The sequence below is a fragment of the Camelus bactrianus genome, chromosome 32, assembly GCF_048773025.1.
Source record: "Camelus bactrianus isolate YW-2024 breed Bactrian camel chromosome 32, ASM4877302v1, whole genome shotgun sequence".
NCBI lineage: Eukaryota > Metazoa > Chordata > Mammalia > Artiodactyla > Camelidae > Camelus > Camelus bactrianus.
Window position 1 is genome coordinate 15,689,334 of NC_133570.1, and position 18,003 is coordinate 15,707,336.

The 18,003-nt window shown below is 52.6% G+C and overlaps 1 protein-coding gene and 1 non-coding gene across 5 annotated transcripts in view; both read left to right on the forward strand.

Annotated features, from left to right (window-relative positions):
* Positions 1-18,003, forward strand: part of CMKLR1 (chemerin chemokine-like receptor 1) — a 43,300-nt gene that overhangs the window by 7,535 nt on the left and 17,762 nt on the right. Inside the window, exon 1 of one of the 4 annotated variants that reach the window (XM_074355976.1) lies at positions 3,786-3,998. The exons of 2 other annotated variants lie outside the window; for them this stretch is intronic. In XM_074355976.1, the coding sequence (XP_074212077.1) occupies positions 3,981-3,998 (18 nt within the window). In that variant the 5' untranslated portion in view covers positions 3,786-3,980. Of the gene's footprint in view, positions 1-3,785; positions 3,999-13,062; positions 13,461-18,003 lie in introns of those variants that run through there. One more of the 4 variants, XM_010963540.3, reaches the window with a different exon arrangement.
* On the forward strand, positions 7,496-7,568 carry TRNAD-AUC (transfer RNA aspartic acid (anticodon AUC)). Its single transcript has one exon. It is a non-coding gene; the product is annotated as a tRNA-Asp (tRNA).

An 18,003-nucleotide genomic window follows, 5' to 3' on the forward strand; every position in this document is an offset into this window, starting at 1 on the left:
GTTCCGGGGGTTAGGACGTGGGCATCTTTGGGAAGTGCCTTATTCTGCCCACCCCAGTGTGGACTGTCACATTGAACGGCATCCATCAATTTCCTGAATTTGGACACTGAGAGTTCAGATGGGGGCCATCCAGGTATTCACAGTTGGCCCCATGGAGCACTGACCAGTCAGGACAGATGTGGGTGTAAACAACCAATGAGGTGTATGGGGTGATTATCAGGCCTGACCGAGACCCCAGGCGTTGGCATCGCTCAGGCTGGATTCAAATCCCCGCTCCACTACTTACAGACCTCGCAGCTGTGAGCAAGTGAGTTTTCTCATCTGTGAAATGGAATGGAACCATGCACACCATGGGGCGGCACTTAGGAGAAAAAAGAGCGTCTGAGTTAAGTGCTTAGCGTGGTGCCTGGAACTTCTGCTTTTCAGAAGGGAAAACGGAAGCTGAAAAAGTGTCTAAAGGATTTGTCTAAAGGAGCCCAGGAAAGGTAGTGAGTCAGGACAGAGCCTTCACTCTACCAGCATTATCTGAGGACCTACTGTGTGCTGACAGTAAGGATAACAGGGAGAGACAAGCCCTGCCCTCAGGGGGCTCCCAGTTGAGCTGGAAGACAGGTGTGTAAACAGTGTGGGGTCCATCTGGCTTTATGTCTTTAACGGCAGGGTGCCTGGGGCCATTCCATCTAGCATCCATTCCGGTCCCGGGCCATTTTGACTGAGAGCTTGTTGTTAAAGACACTCATATTATTAGCACCTGCCTGATGCATCCAGGGTGCAAAGGACCACAGGAGCAAAGAGGGGGTCGCTTTAATGGGGGAAGCCTGGAAACAGAGCCGGGAGAAGGGAGCATGTATTTGAGCTGGTTCCAAGCATGAGTTAGGCTTGAGTGCCTGGAGGAGAAGTTGGCCAGAAATAAAAGATATTGACTTGACGAGCGAGGGGTGTCTGGTGCTGGTGCGGCGGATGGAAGCAGGGAGCGGCCGGAGGGAGCCCGGGTGTTCTGCAGGGCCTCGAAGGTCCCACTCAATGTTCTGGGTGGCCCAAGGCGCCCCATTTCACTAGAGCAACATCTTTTGTCCCCAGACCTTAAATGCTTAAACTGGAAGGTCTGGATGATCGAAGGTTCCAGACAATCCCAAGCAAACTGAGTTTGAAATTCCAGCTTGGCAGAGGGCGTGTCGGTTTGTGGCTTTATCTCCTGGGTTGTCTGATCCAGAAATCAGCTCAGAGAGGAGACTGTTTCTTTGCATTGGTGGCTTTCATGGCTGAAGGCTGGGTCCCCTCTCCTAGCACGTCCAGGACTTGCTGATGGGTGTAGGCACGGAGCTTGGGAGAAACGAGGTGTTTCCTTCGGAGCGAAAGAGAGTTGATTTAGGACGGCAGCTGTGTCTGGGCTGTGATGTGTTTACCGAGGGGGAGAGGGACTTGGCCACTGCCCGCTGGAGCCAGATGAACCAGCCTGGGCACTGAGGGTCCGCTGCCCGCCCCCGCCCCCCCCCCCCCATCGCTGGGGGATTAGAGCTGACTGACGTCAAGAGTGGGTCTTTGGGGAACGCGGGCAATTTTCAGTCTCTTTTAAGACAGACGTGATTCACGGGGGGGCCTCTTTAACTGCCGAGGATTTGGGTCAGGAAGAAATAGGGCATGCCTTGAGTAAGAATGGGATGGCCACCCGTGGGTAGAAGCGGGACTCTGCCAGCTCATGGACCCATTTTGAAACTCACTTCTGCCGGTTGCTGGCTGTGAGATGTCAGAAAGGACACTTAACTGCTCTGAGCCTCAGTTTCCTCCACTGCAAACGGGGCATCATGAAAGAGCTTTTCTGACAGAGGGGCTGTTGGGCGGCTTGCGTGAGATTCCGACTGGCACACAATTGGAGCTGAGGACCAAATGCGGCCTGAGCAGGAGGGCCTGGCTCCGGGGGTGCGGGGAGAAGCGGGGACCGGGAGTCCTGAGCTGCGAGACGCTGGAAAGGCCAGGTGGGCAGGGACTGGGTAGAGACCTGGGGTCCCCGGCCTGTCTTCCCCAGGGAGGCGGTGGGGCCTGTCTGGCTTACACGGGCCTTTCTTTTCTTGTGTTTGCCCCCCCTCCTGTGAAAAATCTCAGACATGAGGGAAATCAGAAACAGGGCTCTGAGGAAGGGCAGCGCAGCTTCCCTGAGCCCGGCTGGGCGATGGCCTTCACCTCCCCATCACTGATCCCTGGTGTGCCTGGGGGAGGGGATTCCTCAGGCTGGGGCCCGGGGCCTCCCCCTGTCCCACTGGGCTGGTCCCTGTTCCGTGCATTCTGCTCACCCTCTATTCTCAGCCCTTTCCCAGCTCTGGCATCTCACACCTTCCAGGGGGCTGGGAAGCCAGCGAAGTTCTTCCTTCCAAGAGCTCTGTGTGTTGTTTCTCCTGCCTGAAGGGACAGGTAGCTTTCATTCTCTAAGGCTGGACTGGGCTTCTGCCCAATTCCACCGCCAAGATTCTCTTCGGGGGGGGGGCCAGGCACTCCTCTCCTGGGGATCACGCAGACTCGTCAGAAACGTGGCAGGTGGGGCAAACGGTCCCATTTTACAGCTGTGGAAATTGAGGCCCCAAGAGAGGACTTGTGCTCACTCCTCCTCCATTCTCTGACTCACAGCCCCGCTCTCTGTCTTGGGAATGCATCCTGCCTCCAGCGGACTTAGCTTTATGTGCTTTGGTGAGGCTCTCAGTGTAGTGATTCAGTTTGGTGTTAGGTAGACCTGAGTGCTACTGGGTCCATTTTTCTCTCTCAACCTCAGATTCCCTACTTATAAATGAGAGAGAAGGCAGGACCTGCCCTGGGTGACAATTAAAGGAGATAATCCTTGTAAAGGGCTTAGCCCTGGGCCCTGCACTTAGTGGGTTCCTGTAAAGACTCTGGGTACTAAAGATGGGGTATGTGTGAGGTTCCTGGTAAATACTTTTTTTTCCCTTAAATACTTTCTGGAATGAGATTGAATTCTTTAATCACTTCCACTTCTGCTCCAACCCGCAGCCTGTCAGCAGCTCATCTTCTTTTCCTGTAAATGATGACACACAGAGACGGAGGCTCAGAGAGGTTAGTCAGCTCCTTAAGGACACACAGCTTGGAACCGAGGGAGTCATGCTCCTGACATCGCACGCTTCGCTTGCCTGGGCACCACCAGGGCTCTTGCTTTTCTTCTGGGCCCTTCTCCAGAGCCCACCTCCCCTCCTCTTCTGTGATTTCTAGGCCTTTCCATTTTTGCCGCAGACCCTCCCTACCCCAATTAGGGCTGTCTCATAGGCCTTTGATAGCTCGATGGAAACTTAGATCAGTCTCATGCCCCATTCCCTCAGAAGCCAGTTTTCATGCAGATGTTCCGTTGGAAACCAAAGCAGTTAACTCTTTCACACCAAGGTGTTTGCAACTGATGACAGCTCACGGGAGAGAGGTTTGTGAATATGGTGTCTTAAACCAACACGGAGTGTCCACGATGGTGGACCCTCAGGCAGTGCGGACACAGGTGAGGGGAGCCTTTGGCCCCGGGATCTTCCTGGAGGTCCTGCTCCAAGGACCTGGGGACAGGCAGCTCCTGAGTCAGTTCCGTCAGAGAAGTTTGTCGTTCCAACTTCCTACGCCTCCACTGGGGCCTCTGCTCTGCCCTTTTCTTGTAGGTGGAGTGGCCAGAATTGCGTTAACTATTTTTTTTTTTTTTTAAACGTGACAAAGCTACACATCAGCAGAGCTCAGAGAAGCACAGGAGGCCTGGGATGCTATGGGGGTAAGTGTTGCAATCTTGGCACACGCCCCATCTCCACTGCCTTCCTGGCGCCCTGCAGTTTTCTCACACAGCCTGCGGGCCGAGCTGGTTAAGGGTGGTTCAGGCGGTGCCCTGCGACCTGAAAGAGGAGCCTGGGGTCCCTGTCCTTTTCTGCTGAACTGGTAAAACTGGCCTCGTGCTCGTAGGCATCCTTCCTTCCCTGTGTGGGCGCTGGAGCTGGTGCTCGGAGACCATGCAGGGTCTCATCAAGGTGTGTTTGGAGGGGCAGGAGGGCGTGGTGGTCGGAGCTTCTGGAATCCGGCTGCTTGGCTTCAAATTCCTTGACTTCCCAGCTCTGCAGCCTTGGTTTCCTCATCTGTGAAATGGGAATGACGCTGCCTTGCAGGAACTTTGGGGTGGGGGATCTCGGGGAGGGCGTATTTTATTTTATTTTATTTTATTTTATTTTTCATCTTTGTCATTTTGGTGTTTGCCACCAACAGTTGTTTGAAGGAAAGAATTTGGGGATTGGGGAAGTTGAAATTGGGCGTTTGCATGGGGGATGCGCTTAGCTGGAGGCCCAGAGCTCAGTAAGGGCGTGGCATTCGCTTCTTCGTTGCTAACTGTGTCCCCAGCGATGGAGTGGATTTAGTGAGTAGCTCTCTCTCTTTCTGCTTTCTGGCTGTGGGGCTTTGGCAAGTTGCTGCCCCGTGTTCTTGAAAACTGGGGCTGTGGCAGCTCCCTTTCAGGTGGTGGTATGGACGCAGGGGTGACGTCAAAGGTGGTCCTGGCTCCTTGGGTAGCAATAATTTCTGGAACCATCTGAAAGGTCTCTTTGGGCATCACCTGGTTCCCCAGGGGTGGTGGTGGCCAGCTGGTTTCTCCAGGATGTCATATGAGAAGGCTAGGGGCACCCCAGACACTCAAGTTCCTTAGGGGGCTCCAAAGCTCATGGAGTGCCAACAAAGGCCACTGTGGGGAGCCAGCTCGAAGGCTGGCTGTCCCGACCCCGACTCCTCAGTGCACTTCCTGTCCCTGAGACCCCTCCACCCCTTCTTGCTCTCCCTTCTCCCCTTCCTCCTCTCCCCATCTCCTTCCTTTCTTCTGCAGCCTGTGCTCTGAGCCAGCTGCCATCTTCCAGAGCTTGAGTGGTTGGAGCATCTTTGGGCAAAACCCAAGCACTGACCTGTCCCCAGTGGAAGGGTTCTCAAGGTCCTAGCTGCTGACTGCACGCTTGGTGGTTCTTCCCTCTGGGAGTCGGCTGTGGTCGGGGGAAGCGTGCCTCAGCTACCCAAGAAAGGTGCCCCGGGGGCATCCACCATCCCCACACCCAGCACATCGCGGGCACGCAGTGCACACTAGTGAGGAAATGAACACATAAGCCCCAACAGGAGAGGGCGGCAGCCTCAGACTTTGGAGAACAAGAGCTGGAGCATCACTTGAAGCCCCCTCCTTTCCTTAGGGAAAGACCAAATCCTCACTAGTTATTTTGAGGTTGTACGCTTTATTTTTAAAACACATCAAGTTCTTTTGAGCGCATACCCTTTGTTTAAGCATGGGAATCTTGCATTCAGGGCCGTCATATTTCTATCCATTTCAAGACCAAAATTGTGTCCCCCAGAAATCTTCGTCTCAGCTCCAGGAAGAGGCCCCATCGTCTGATCCCTGTCTCTGTGGCTCATTTGGAGAAACTTGGGGTAGAGAATGCGTGGATCACCAGGTCTGAAGGGGACACTCACAGACAATGGAGTCCTCTTCTCTTGCCTGGCCATTGTGTACCTGAGGAAGTAGAGGCACAGAGAAGTTAAGTGACTTTTCCAAGGTCACACAGCAGGCGAGGGCAGACCCAGAGCTGGAATCCAGACAGCTTTAACCACAACACTTGCAAAGATGCCACTTTGGTGAGCCCCATTTCTGTCTACCCCTTCCATCTACAGCTGGGCAGCCAGGACACATTTCCCAGACAACTGAGACCCACTTCCATTCATAGCCGTGTCTTGATCACAGTCAGCTTCCAGGATGAAGAGCCATCAAGAACCCAGCTGGCACCTGGGGCCTTGAGGATCCTTCCACCAGGGAGAGGAAAGTGCCTGGTTTTGTCCAAAGATGAAAACTTTGGGGTCCCCCAGCTGAAGCCCCAAACCTCTGTCCTGGGCTGGGTGTCTGGACATATTGGTCTTTCTGGAACTGGAAATGGCCCCATGTGCCTCTTATCTGAGGCCCTGGGCTGTCGGCCAGCCTCTTTCTCCCAAGTGTTTCCCCTCGTGCCAAGTCTTCACCCCTTGGCCCCCGTGCCTGTCTGCGAGGCAGCTGTTGGCAAGGATCCTAGAACTCGTTCCCAGAAGAGGAAACTGAGGCCCGGAGGTGATGCCAGAGAAAGAGGCCTGATGTCCAGTCCATGCTGGCTCCTGAGCTCAGCCGAGCCTGAGCCCCCAGTCCCCCATGCTGAACCAGAGCGCGCCTGCCTTCGAGCTCAGTGTCGCCTGAAAGATTCGCAGGCTCGAAGCTCAGAGAGGGGAAGAGATTTCAGGGCAGCTTCTCTGAAAAGTAGGAGCAGAGTTGGGACTAGAACTCAGGTCTCCTACCTCTTGTAGGGTTCCCTCGGGGGAGTATTCAAGGACCGGGTGTGGACAGGAAAGACAGCTGTCTGTCTGCTGGGTCTGTTTCCCCTGATGTCAAACAGGGGGGTTGACAACCCCCGCCTCTTGGAAACTGTATGTGGCCAAGTGGTTCCCAGCCTGCAGAGAAATGAAAAGAGAAAACACAGACCAGACAATGATTTTTTTTCACAAAGTGAAATGTTTTCAGCTGTGAAAGATGAGTCTCTGTCCTATGGATTTTTAAAAAAATTATTATTGATGGGTAATCGATTTGCAATGCTATGTTAATTTCTGATTTTTGTCGATATTAACATACTGACGTAGCGTTTTTTCCTGAACTGGTGAGATATTGATAAAGGACAGTTTTAATTTTCTGTGACCTGACTTGGCAAACATGAGAAATTGGCGACGCAGGGGCAGTCTCAGAAGTGTTGGGGAGATGTAACTGGTTCACAATACCCCACAGTTTGAAGTTCACTTGTGCTGAAACTGTCTCTTGGGCGGGCTCCTTGGAGGTTAGGGAGGGCAGGGGTGCGGCTGAGGTGGGGCGCCCAGAAAGGACAGAGAACCAGGGCGTGGAGGAGAGGGCTCCAGCTGCTAGCACTGGCGCTGGATGGCAGAGGGGAGGAGCTACCTGGCACCAAGTGGGTGCTGGATGGGGGCAACAGGTTGAAATGGTTGCCTTGTGAGCGTTCTGTTCGTGACTCAGAGTCCAGGCAGCGGGCGGGGAGAGAGGACTGGGGATGAGAGGGTAAGGGTGGAGATGCTGACCTTGGGTGACAAGGACGTAAGTGGAGGGTGGTGGGAGGAGGAGCCGGAGGGGAGGCAGGAGCCTACTCTGGATGGGAGGGAGGGTGAGGTTTTGGTGGGGAGGGGGCTGTGTGGGAGGGGTTGAGAGAAGGGCTTTGGGGGGGATCCACCACAGAGGAATGAGTAAAAGAAAGTTCCAAGAGTGGCTTCTGGATGTCCGTCTTAGGTGGGGTTCCGCAGCAGGGGTTCAGGTGAGGTGTGTCTCAGGCAGGGTTGGGATTTGGGTGAGCTGACTGAGGCAGGGTCGTGCAAGTTCAGGGTTGGATCTCCTCTTTATGGAAAATGTTGATATTTCGCCCGTCATGCATCTAACACATTAGTTTTGATTTAAAAATAGTGCATTAAAGTATTCTTGGGGGGAGGGTACAGCTCAGTGGTAGAGCGCATGCTTATCATGCACGAGGTCCTGGGTTCAATCCCTAGTACCTCCATTAAAACAAACAAACAAACAAACAAACCTAATTATCTTCCTCCCAAAATAAAAACACCAAACACAAGCAAAAAAAAAAATTTTTTTTAAGTTTAAAGAAAAAGTATTTTTTTATCCCGATGAGTGAGTTTTGGGGGCACGCCATTAAATTTGCCTTCAAGGATTGGCCAGGGGGAGGAGCTTAGCTAGGAGGTGGTCTCAGGTGGAGACCAGCCTCAGCCTGATCCCAAGGGGAGCTCTGAAGCCTGAACTGTGCCCCATGGCAGTCGGGGAGAAGCAGCTCCTGCTTGGCTGCAGGCGATTCTCAGGAGAAGAGGGCAGCTGTGAGCTGGGGGTACCTAGCATTCTCCGCAGCTGTGGGACAGGTGCCCCCCCCCCCCCAGTGGCAAAGGGGATCTGGACTGCACACCACCACCTTCTGCAATATCCTTTGCGGTTCTTTGAGAGATGGCAGTGAAGATTTGAATTATTTATAAGTGCTTTGGGCTGTCGGACTGTGTTTCTTTGAGTGTGACTGTGCTCGAGCTTCGGGGCCCAGCTTCCATTCCTGTTATAGAATGGATGCATGAGTGAATGCTTACAGCAGGGAGGGCGTCCTGGCTTTGGGGGAGGGGAGCAGGAAGGCGGGCAGAGCTAGCATGGATGTGGGCATCGCCTGAGGGGTTGCCGGCTCATTTCCTTCCAGAGTGGGAGCTGGGGAGAGGAAGGCCAAGTGGAGTAAGGGGTCGGTGATTCTGGCCACGCAAGGAGGAGCAGAGAGAGGGAGGAGGAACCTGGCTTTGGGTTTCTTAGGACTGAGAATTAGATCCTTGGGTTCCTAGCTGCTTGCCTGGTACCTGGCAGGTAACATGTGCTCTGTGAGGTTTACTGAGTGTATAAGTGAGAACTGTGTCGTCTGTCATCAGATATTTATGCCTCAGTGTGAAGGAAGCTCTGAGAGGAGGTTCTGTACACTCACACTCCCGTATGACCGGGACAGTGTCATAGAACTGTAAGAATCGTAATCACATTTGACAATGCTAATAATGGAAACGGTAGTAGATAACTTCCTGAGAACTGAACGTGGGCCAGGCTTTGTTCTAGGTGCTTTGTAGTCCTTCTCTTATTTAATCCTAATACCAACCCTGTGAAGTATGTACTATTACTGTTCCATTTTACAGATTGGGAAACTGAGGCACAGAGAACTTAAGCAACAAAGAAGTCTCACAGGTAGTCAGTGGCAGAACTTGGGTGGTCTGCTCTCTTCACTATCACATGTCGAGCATGGCTTTGGGTTCAAGTCCTGGCTCCTCCATTTTCTAGCTGTGTGACCTTGGATGAGTTACTTGACCCCTCTGAGCTTCAGTTTCTTCAACTGTGAGGTGGGGATAGTAATCAGGGCTCTTGGGAGGCTGGAGCATAGTGAGGGGTGAGGAGGATCCTGAGGGCTGATGGTGATGATTCCCACGGCTCAGCATTATGGCGGTTTCAAGGGTCCCCACTTGTGGTTACAAACCGTGGGGGCCCTCAGAAACCTACACCAGTGGAGACTTTGCCAGGGTTCTTGTCAGGAGGGTGAGGAAGCAGGGAAGAGGGAGACAAAGGCTCCTCTGTCAGCTACTTGGGGCCCACCCCAAGTTGGGAAGATGTGAGTACTACAAAGAGAAAGATGAGGAGTGCCTGGGAGTGGGGTGGGCACCCCGTTGCCCACCAAAATTTGTTCTTCATGAGCAATGGGTGGAAAATTACTTTGGATCCTTTCCAGAGGGGCAGGGAAAGCTCAGGCCAGTTCATGGAGGAGAGAGGTTTCTCCACACCCCAGGAATGTGATCATGGCTTTATTTTAAAACAGAATAGAAGCAGAAAAAAGCTTCAAGTTGGTGGTTGCTGGGGGCTACTCCGGGCTGCCAAGCCAGCTCCAGAAAATGGCTCCTCTTGGGCTCGGGGTCCAGGCTCTGAGATCAGGGTTGACACCAGAAATCTGCTGGCTGGTCGGTCGCTACCCTGTTCTCCATGGAGCCTGTCTCCTCCAGCCTGACTGACTAACTGGGAATCTACAGGGTCCAGATCTACCCTTTGGGGTTATCGAGGGGGCTTGCATGAATTTGTCTCTCTCACGCTGTAGATAGTTTCAGACATCTGCATAATCTATTCCTTGGCAAGGCAGGGACTGACAGTCTACGTGGCTCTGAAGCATTTTCTTGATGGATTAAAACACAGCACAGCCAGTACAAAGAGGCGGGCTTCAAAGTTGTTTGCTCATCATAAAGAAAGGGTTTGAGAGCCCCAGCTGCTATTAAGAATAAGTGGGAAATGACACACACACACACACACACAATGATTGATTATAACATTGTAACACATACATGATGATGAATTGTAACAATGAGAGACTGGAAGTAAGCCAAGTGCCCATTTGCAGAAAACTGATTAATTAAATGATGGCAAATCCAGTAATGGAATACTATGCAGCCATGAAAAAGAATGGGTACTTTTTATAGACTGATATTAAACCATCTCCAAGGTATATTGTAGGGTAAGAAAGGCAAGTTGCAAAATAGTGTGGGTAATATACCAATTTTTATGCAAAACAAGAGAGAACTTAGGATATATATTTGTATTTGCTTAAGGAAACTCTGGAAGGATACATAGTAAACAAATACAAGGAGATGGGAGCAGAGGGGACTGGGCAGATGGTGGCAGGGTGGGAATTAGGATTTGCTTTTTAACCTTTTTATAATTTTAGATAGTTTTGAACATCACCAGTTAGATAGAGTCAAAAATTGAAATAAAAAATAGCCAAATTAGAATTGCAAATGGATGCCCATTCAGCTAATAGTAAATGCCATTATGAAGTATTATTATAAGCTCTAATGTCCGTAACTTCCATCACCATTGTCTCCTTGACCATCACGTGGACACATTTGGGATTTTAAACCTAGCTCTACCTGACTCCGCCTTCCTTAATGTTACAAGGAGAAAGTTTCTTCCAGCCCACTTAAACCTAGACGGAGAGGGTCCTGTTTGAGGCTCATGCAGACCCACTCCTCCCTCCAGCATCCGTGTCATCCTGGTGGCTGAGATGTGATTTGTTTAAAAACAGATTTAATTCTTTGCGAAACTGAACTTCTCAACCAAAAATCAACAGTGTCCAGGTAAAAATTTTAACTGGAAGCAGGTGATGTGTGGCAAAGATGGCATCTGACTTTGTGTTTACTAATGAGTGACATTTTTCTGTCGAAACTATGATTATTTGTCCCACCCCAGAGGCAATGACCTGAATGGAATGTCCGAAAGATAACTTACTCCGGAATGCTTCTGTAAATACATTTCAATAAACTGTGAAGATATTTAATAAATATAGTATTTATACTAAAAAAAAGTCACTTGACGTAGGGGCACTTGATGTAGGGGTCAAGAGCGTCCTCTATAGCATCCTGTTTCTATAGGACATGGTAACAGACAAGCGAGCTGGGGGTAGTGAGTGTCACGGCCCCCAGGTCCGTCCCCAGCTGGTGTAGAGCATGGCTGTGTTCTCGCATTTGCTGCAGAGAGTAACGTCCCACTGACCATTGCTAACAGCATCAAAACATCACTTCAGAGCGACAGCGTCAGGAAGAATGCCCTGAAGGCCACTTTCCCAGACATTCTAGAAATTTCATGTTAAGCTGGCCATGCATCATCACCCTGGACGTCTAGACCAAAGCAAATAGTGGCTCCTTCCCTGGCACGTCTGGGCGGGGCGACAGCAAGGGGGTGGGGCGCAGGCGGCGGGCGAGGGGCGGAGCGAACACGGGGCGTGTCCTACCGACCGACTGGCCCTCTGGACCAGAGCTGACCGCTTACAGGGAGGGGTGTTCAGGCCGCCGGTGTTTGGATGCCTCTCCTGAAACATCTGGACCCTCAAGGCCTGACTGGTCAGGACATCACTGAGGATGCTGATCAGGGCATCACACTGTGTCCTTTTTACGCGGGCTTCGGGAGAAAGTCCTGTTCCTGGTCTGCAAAGTCTTCTTGTTTCCCAAAGTGGGTTTGTTTTTAGCCACGGGGCACGTGGACTCCCGGCACTGTTTTTTTTTTTTCCCCCTAGACTAGGAGTCTGTGAGTCCTCTGCGTGGCCCACCCTTGTTAAGTATTTAGGACATGACTTATCGTCTGCATTTTTCCCCTCAGTCTTGGCTCTGTTTTCTGTCTCCACCCACGTTTCCCTTCCTCCTTTCACTCTCACTTTTACGTTTTTTTTTTTTTTTTTGGATACGTGAGCCTCTCTGGAGCTTTTCCCCACCCTGCTGGACCAAGCCGATCCCTAAGCAAACAAACAATCTGACAAACCTGCAGGTAAAAAAGCGCCCTGTGTAGCGCCTCTCTCCCTGCCCAGGGAAAGAGCGGTCTCAACTAGTCGGGGCCAGCAGGTAAGGGGTTAAGAATGATGCAGAGGAAGTTCTGGCCAAGGTTAACGTGAGGAAGTGGCGGCTGCCAGGGGAAGGAGGTGGCCGGCTTATCCCGTGTGACCCCAGGGGGGCTGAAACCAGGCTTGAGGGAAATGTGGCAGGTTGCTGGAGTTCATTTTGAAAAAAGGAAGAGCTTTCTAATGACTTGCTGTTTTTTTCTAGAAGTTCGGCTCTGGGGGTAGGGGAAGAAAGGGAGAGGCAATCTTTCTCTGGACAATAGCAGAACCCAGGGAGAGTTTATTTCTGAAGCTTTTATTTTTGAGCAATGATTCGAGGGCTCAGGGGATGCCAGAGGGGAGGTCCTACGTGGAGGGTCCCCTCAATTTCAAGGTGAAACTGAGTCTCAGAAAGGCAAAGCCACTGGAGGGCTACCTATGTGATGTGATGTCTTGTGTCTTTCTCTTCCCACTACAAAGTAATCCCCGCAGGCACCGGTTTTTGCCCACTCCTCTCTCTATAGCACCCCCACACCTAACACAGTGCCTGGCACAGATTTGTTGAATTTAATGGAATGAAAATTTAAAACCAAAGTTTTTATTTTGTTTGTTTGTTTGTTTGTTTGTGTGATAGCAGAGCTAGAATACAAACTCAGTATTATCTGACTCCAGAAGTAGGCGTCTTTGAGCATCACAGCCACGGGGTGCCTTTGGGGGAGCCGGGATTTTTAGACAGGTAGGGCCACTTACCCATCACGATTTGCCCAGAACATTCTGGTTTTAGCACCAAAAGTCCCGCCTTTCAGGACATCCCCAAACTGGGATGACTGGCTAACCTATATTCTCTGCATCTCTGCATTTGTGATCGCATGTAAGTTTAACACCGGCCCACTTTGCGGACGAAGAGACTGAGTCTGTGACCCAAAATCTCACGAGCCAGGCTGGCCTTGGTACCTGGCTTTGCTGCAGCTGCATGAGGCTTGAGCTCTTCTGCTCCGGGCCACTTTCCTTTTTCTGTGGCACTGGGCTGGCAGACCCCTCCATCCTGTAGCGTCTCCAGCGATGGCTTTTAGGATTCTGAAATTTCCTCTGGGCTTCAACCGTCTGTTTTTCCTGTTGAGGGTGGGGGGCAGTCTTCCCAGTGAGACCCTTCCTGGGGCAAGGCTGAGCTTCTCTGCAGGGAAAGGTGACAGCGCAGTGAAGTAGTCGAGGGGGAGGGCAGCCTGTCCCTCCCCCCAACCCCTCTGAGCCTGGGAACAGGGTGGGATCTCATACTCTGCCGTCCTGGTTGCTGGCAGCAACGCCAGCCCTTCCGTCAGCTGCCTGGACTGGAGCCAGGCAATTCCAAGGGGCCAGAGCCTGCCTGGGTGCCCCAGGGGCCTTGTGCCTGGGGCTGGCTGCCTGGGCCGGCTGGGGCTGGGGCGGCTCAGGGTTCCAGGACCTCTCAGGGGTGCTCCCAGCTGGATGGGCCCCTGCAGCCCCCCGCCTGCCCTGGATCCTGGCGTGTGGTGACTGCACTGATCAGAGGTAGGTGAGTTGGGTCACTGCTGGCTCTTTGAGGTGGCACTGTGGATATTCAAGACACTGCTCCCCTGCCAGCCCTGTGCACGGGCGGAAGGGCGGGGGGTGGTCAGTGGGTGCAAGAACTAAGGGCCTGCACTCAGTGGGCTCCCCAGTGGGCAAGTCACAGAACACTGAAGGCAATCACAGTGACTGAAGACGTGAGCCCCAGTGTCAGAACAGCCCAGGTTCAAAGTGTACACCTGCCTCTTCCTAGCTGGGGGATTTTGGGCTAGTGGCTTTGCTTTCCTGTGCCTCAGTTTCCACATCTGCAGAATGGGAATGAAAATACCCACCTTGAAGTTTGGTTCTGAGGAGCAGCACTGGGTATGCATGCAGCTGGCGCCTGAGCAGTGAGTGTTAATGTCATTACTCCCAGCCTCTCGGCTTCTGTACCTCCCACCCCAGGGCTGCACCTGGGGTCCCAGGAAGACTGAGGGAGAGGCAAGGATGCTGCCTAAATGCGCATCACAGCCTTGCAGTCAAAGGGGCTGCCAGCTCACCCAGGGTGCTTGGAAGTGCTGATAAAGATGGAGGAACATTTTAAACAGCCATGTGGGTGGCAGCTGGGGTGCCTTGGAATGCGGGCTCTGGAGTCCCACAGATCCCAGTTCAAGTCCTGGCTCCACCAGGGCGGGCTGGTGATCCTGATCTGGTTCCTTTCAGAGCCTCAGTTTCAACAGCTGTTAAGTGGGGATACTAACCACCCCCTCCTCGGGGCGGGGAGGCTTGTCAGGATATGGGGAGATAAGGAAGGCCAAGTGCCCAGCCGGACGCCTGGCACGTCTCAGCAGGATTGCTCTGTCTTCTTCTGTTACCACTTTGCTTCTGCTCTGCCTGCTTTTGTGTGTGGTGAGGCTGGGAGGAGAGAGGGGACAAGAAAAGGGCACCTCCAGCAGAGGAACCTCCAAGAGAAGATGCCCAGAGGCCTTGACCGCCACGCTGGGGGTGTCGGGCTCCTGGGGCACAAAGGAGGGGGTTGTCTTGGAAGGACCTGGGCTCCAAGATTCCCCTGGTGGCCCCTCCCTGACCCCAGCCGGTGGCTTCCCTTGAACCCTGCAGCTGTGTCCTGGGTCAGTTGAGCACAGGTCGCTGACCTCCCTCTGGTTGGGGAACAGAGACCAGTGCACACTCCCAGGGGCCCTCCCTTTCTCTCTCTCTAGCTTGTCTCCACCCAGCCTCCCGATCTGTGCTCCTTCTCCCCTTAACATCCTCTCGCTCACTCGCGCTTGGGAACGTCAATATCAGCACATGCGCACACACGCCCCCGCGTATATGCTTTTAGCTTTTTTTTTTTCATCAGTAGTGAGACAACAAGAGCCAGGATCTATTCTAAGCGCTTGACGTCTGTCAAGTTATTTAATCCCAGAATAGTTCTCTAAGAGGTATCACTACTTCCTCCACTTTGCAGACGGAGAAACCAAGGCACAGGGCAGGTAAATGGTCCTCCCTCAGTCCCACAGCTAGCTGAGATTAAACCCAGGCAGCCTGGCTCCTGAGCTGGGCTCTCAACCCCGCCACCACCCAGCCTCGGTGAGAGCCTGAGCTTTGATGGGCTTAGTGTCTAACTTTCCCATCAAATTCTATTTCAACAAACAGCTCATGATTACGTAATAGCCTTATTTCCACACCTCCTCTCTCATACCCCTGTGACCCCATGATTGCTGCACACCCACACCCTAACTTTCTTTTCTGTTTCCTCCACTCTTAAATCTTCCCCTCTCGGTCCAACCCGTTCATTTTAGAGACGTGGAAATGGAGGTCTGACCAGAGAGGGAAAGTTCTTGCCTAAAGTCACACGGCAAACCAGGGACCTGATGGGAGGGTTCTGTCGGTTTGGTCTCTAAACTCAGCCCTCAATGCATTCCCCGGGTTTGCTGGAGTGGAAGATGGGGAGGGGGATCAAGTTGCATCCTTGAGATGTCCCCTCATCCCATCATTTAATATTGAACATTCTTTCCCTCTCTTCTTTCCCCACCCACAACCCCTCCAGTCTTGCCCCAAACCAGCCTGAGCCAGTGAACGGGGCTGTTGGCCCCAGGCCATTGTCACTTTTACTGCAGTTAGTTGTGGGAGAGTTAAAAGTAGAACTCTAATGATGGAATTCTAGCCTCAATTTTTTTGTGGGGTGTAGGGGAAATGAATTTCTGGAATCCCCAAGTCAAACCCCAGAGCCTTACATCCATGCTCATCTCTTGGGGGTCTTCAGACTTACCCACCTCATACACCCATCCTAGGGTGAGCGTATCTTGTAATCTACTGGTCTGGCCACCCCTTGACATTGCCTCCCTCTGTCTCACCCCACCCCCCAGTGATGCCCAAGAATAGGGAATCAGTGTTGCCGTGGTGACCAGATTTCATCTGCAGCATCAGGGCTTCTGAGGGCAGGGGTTGGGTCTCAGCCCCTGGAACTGGCCAGTGTGACCCGCCTTCTCCCATGAAGACTCATCTCCGTGTATCTGGTCCCCACTCCTCTGCTCATCCAAGACTTTTCCTGGAGCCTTGGCAGTTGCCATGGAAACGGCTCTTGAGGCAAATCTGCCCGTGTGGTGTGGGCTGAGGAAAATGCCTCAAGAAAATGGGGAGCTTAGCAGACTCCCCCGCTTTCTGATGGGGCCGTTGATTTCTGAAGCCTCCAAAGACAGACACTTGTGGGGGGGCCTGGAGCTGGTGGAGGATTCTCGCTCAGCTCACCATGTCCTTTTCTGGGCTCTAGCCTACAGTCTTCCCTCTTCCAGTGCAGCCCCCCCCCCCCCCCATCAGCCATGTGGGTTAGAGCTGGGGTCCTTTTAGAAAAATGGACATCTCTCTGCTTAAAAACCACCATGGCTTCCTATTGCTTATAGGATAAATTTGGTGGCTTGCAGGGGGGTCTCATAACCCAAACCCCTCTTTTCTCAGCCACGTCTCCTGTCATTCCTCTGTGCCCCCTCACCCTATGCACACACTCTAACCTCACATTAGCCACCCCTCTTTGCCCAGTTCCCTCTGCAAAGGTGATGTCTCCCTCCAGCGCTCAACTAAGCAAAAGCTTCCCAAACCTTCCAAGGCTCAGTTCAAACGTCACCTCCTCCAAGAAGCCTCCCCTGACTTCCCTGGACACCTTCCCTTTGCTTCCATGTCGTGTCAGACAAGGAGACTGAGGCACAGAGAGCCGTGGTGACTTGCCCACCATCACACAGCTGGTGAATGGCAGAGCAGGGATTCAAACCCAGGCAGTCTGACTTTAGAGGTGTTTGCCTTCTTTATCACATATTTGTTTATCTGTCTGCTTCTCGTTCTTCCCTCTGGGGAATGGCAGCCCTCCAGGGAAGGAATGTGTCCTCTCTGTTCCCTGCTGTATCCCCTGGATCTGGCTCTGGACCTGGCCCATAATAGGTCTTTAATAAATGTTTCCTGGAAGGATGGAGGAAGAGAAAGAGGAGGATCAGAGAGCTGGAGGGAAGACTCCTGGGCCTTCTGAGATTAATTTCTGTTAGCCCAGTGTCAGAGCCATCTTGCCGGAAGTTTCTCAGCCTCCTGGAGGGTTTGAGTCAGCCTGCCTGGAAGGGGCCCCGCCTCGTCCTCCCTTTCCCTCCCTCACCCTCCAATAGGGCTTCTGTCTTCTGACCTTTCCCAGGCAGAGGTGCCAAACCGCACTCCTGGAACCCCGGGCCCACGCTGTGCACACTTCCTCCTGTGACAAGGCCATGGAGGACAATGTTCCAGGCCAGAGGCAGGGAGTCTCGGAAACAAGGTGGCCTGGAGTGAACGGGGCCGTGGACAGCCCGCTAGGGGCCCAGGTGGAGCTGCTCCTGGCCAGATGTGCTGGGGCCTCGGTGCTACTCAGGGGACAAGCAGATGGGACACGGGAGAAGGCTGGGAAGGGGTCTGTGACCCGGTGTTGCAGCCTCCTGGTGTCCCCAGTTTACCCAAGCTTCCCTGACTTCTGGGGTTCCAGAGGAGGCTCATGCCCTGCTGAGTTCTCCTTGGACCCTAAAATGATGGACCCCACCAAGAGAGTGCGAACACATTTTCCAGTTTCACCTCTGTGAGATAAATCCCCCCCCTTTCATATTAATAATTATTCATATTAATAGTACTGGTAATTGTGATCACAGGCATATGCCAAGCCCTTCACCAGCCACGCTTTACTGAATCCTCACAACCCCCAGAGAAAGATGCTATGGATGAGATGCCCGAGGATCAGAGAGGTGAAGCAAGTTGTGCAAGGTCACACAGCCTGCGAGGGCTGGAGCTGGGCCTGAAATGTAGTTCTCAGTGATTCCAGGGGAAACCAGGAGGGGAGAAGCCCGAAGTCCAGCCTGGAGCTCCTGATTATACCCGTTGCTTACCTGCTGGGTAACTTTGGGAAAGATCATGAACCTTGTTTGAATCTCAGTTTTCTTATCTGTTAAGTGGGCCAAAGAGGGAAGGACCACCACTTGAAATGCTACGAGTAGCTGGCTGTTTTGCTTGGTGCTTCACGGGGGTCATTTTCCTTCATCTTCACGGTGTGTGGGACCACTTT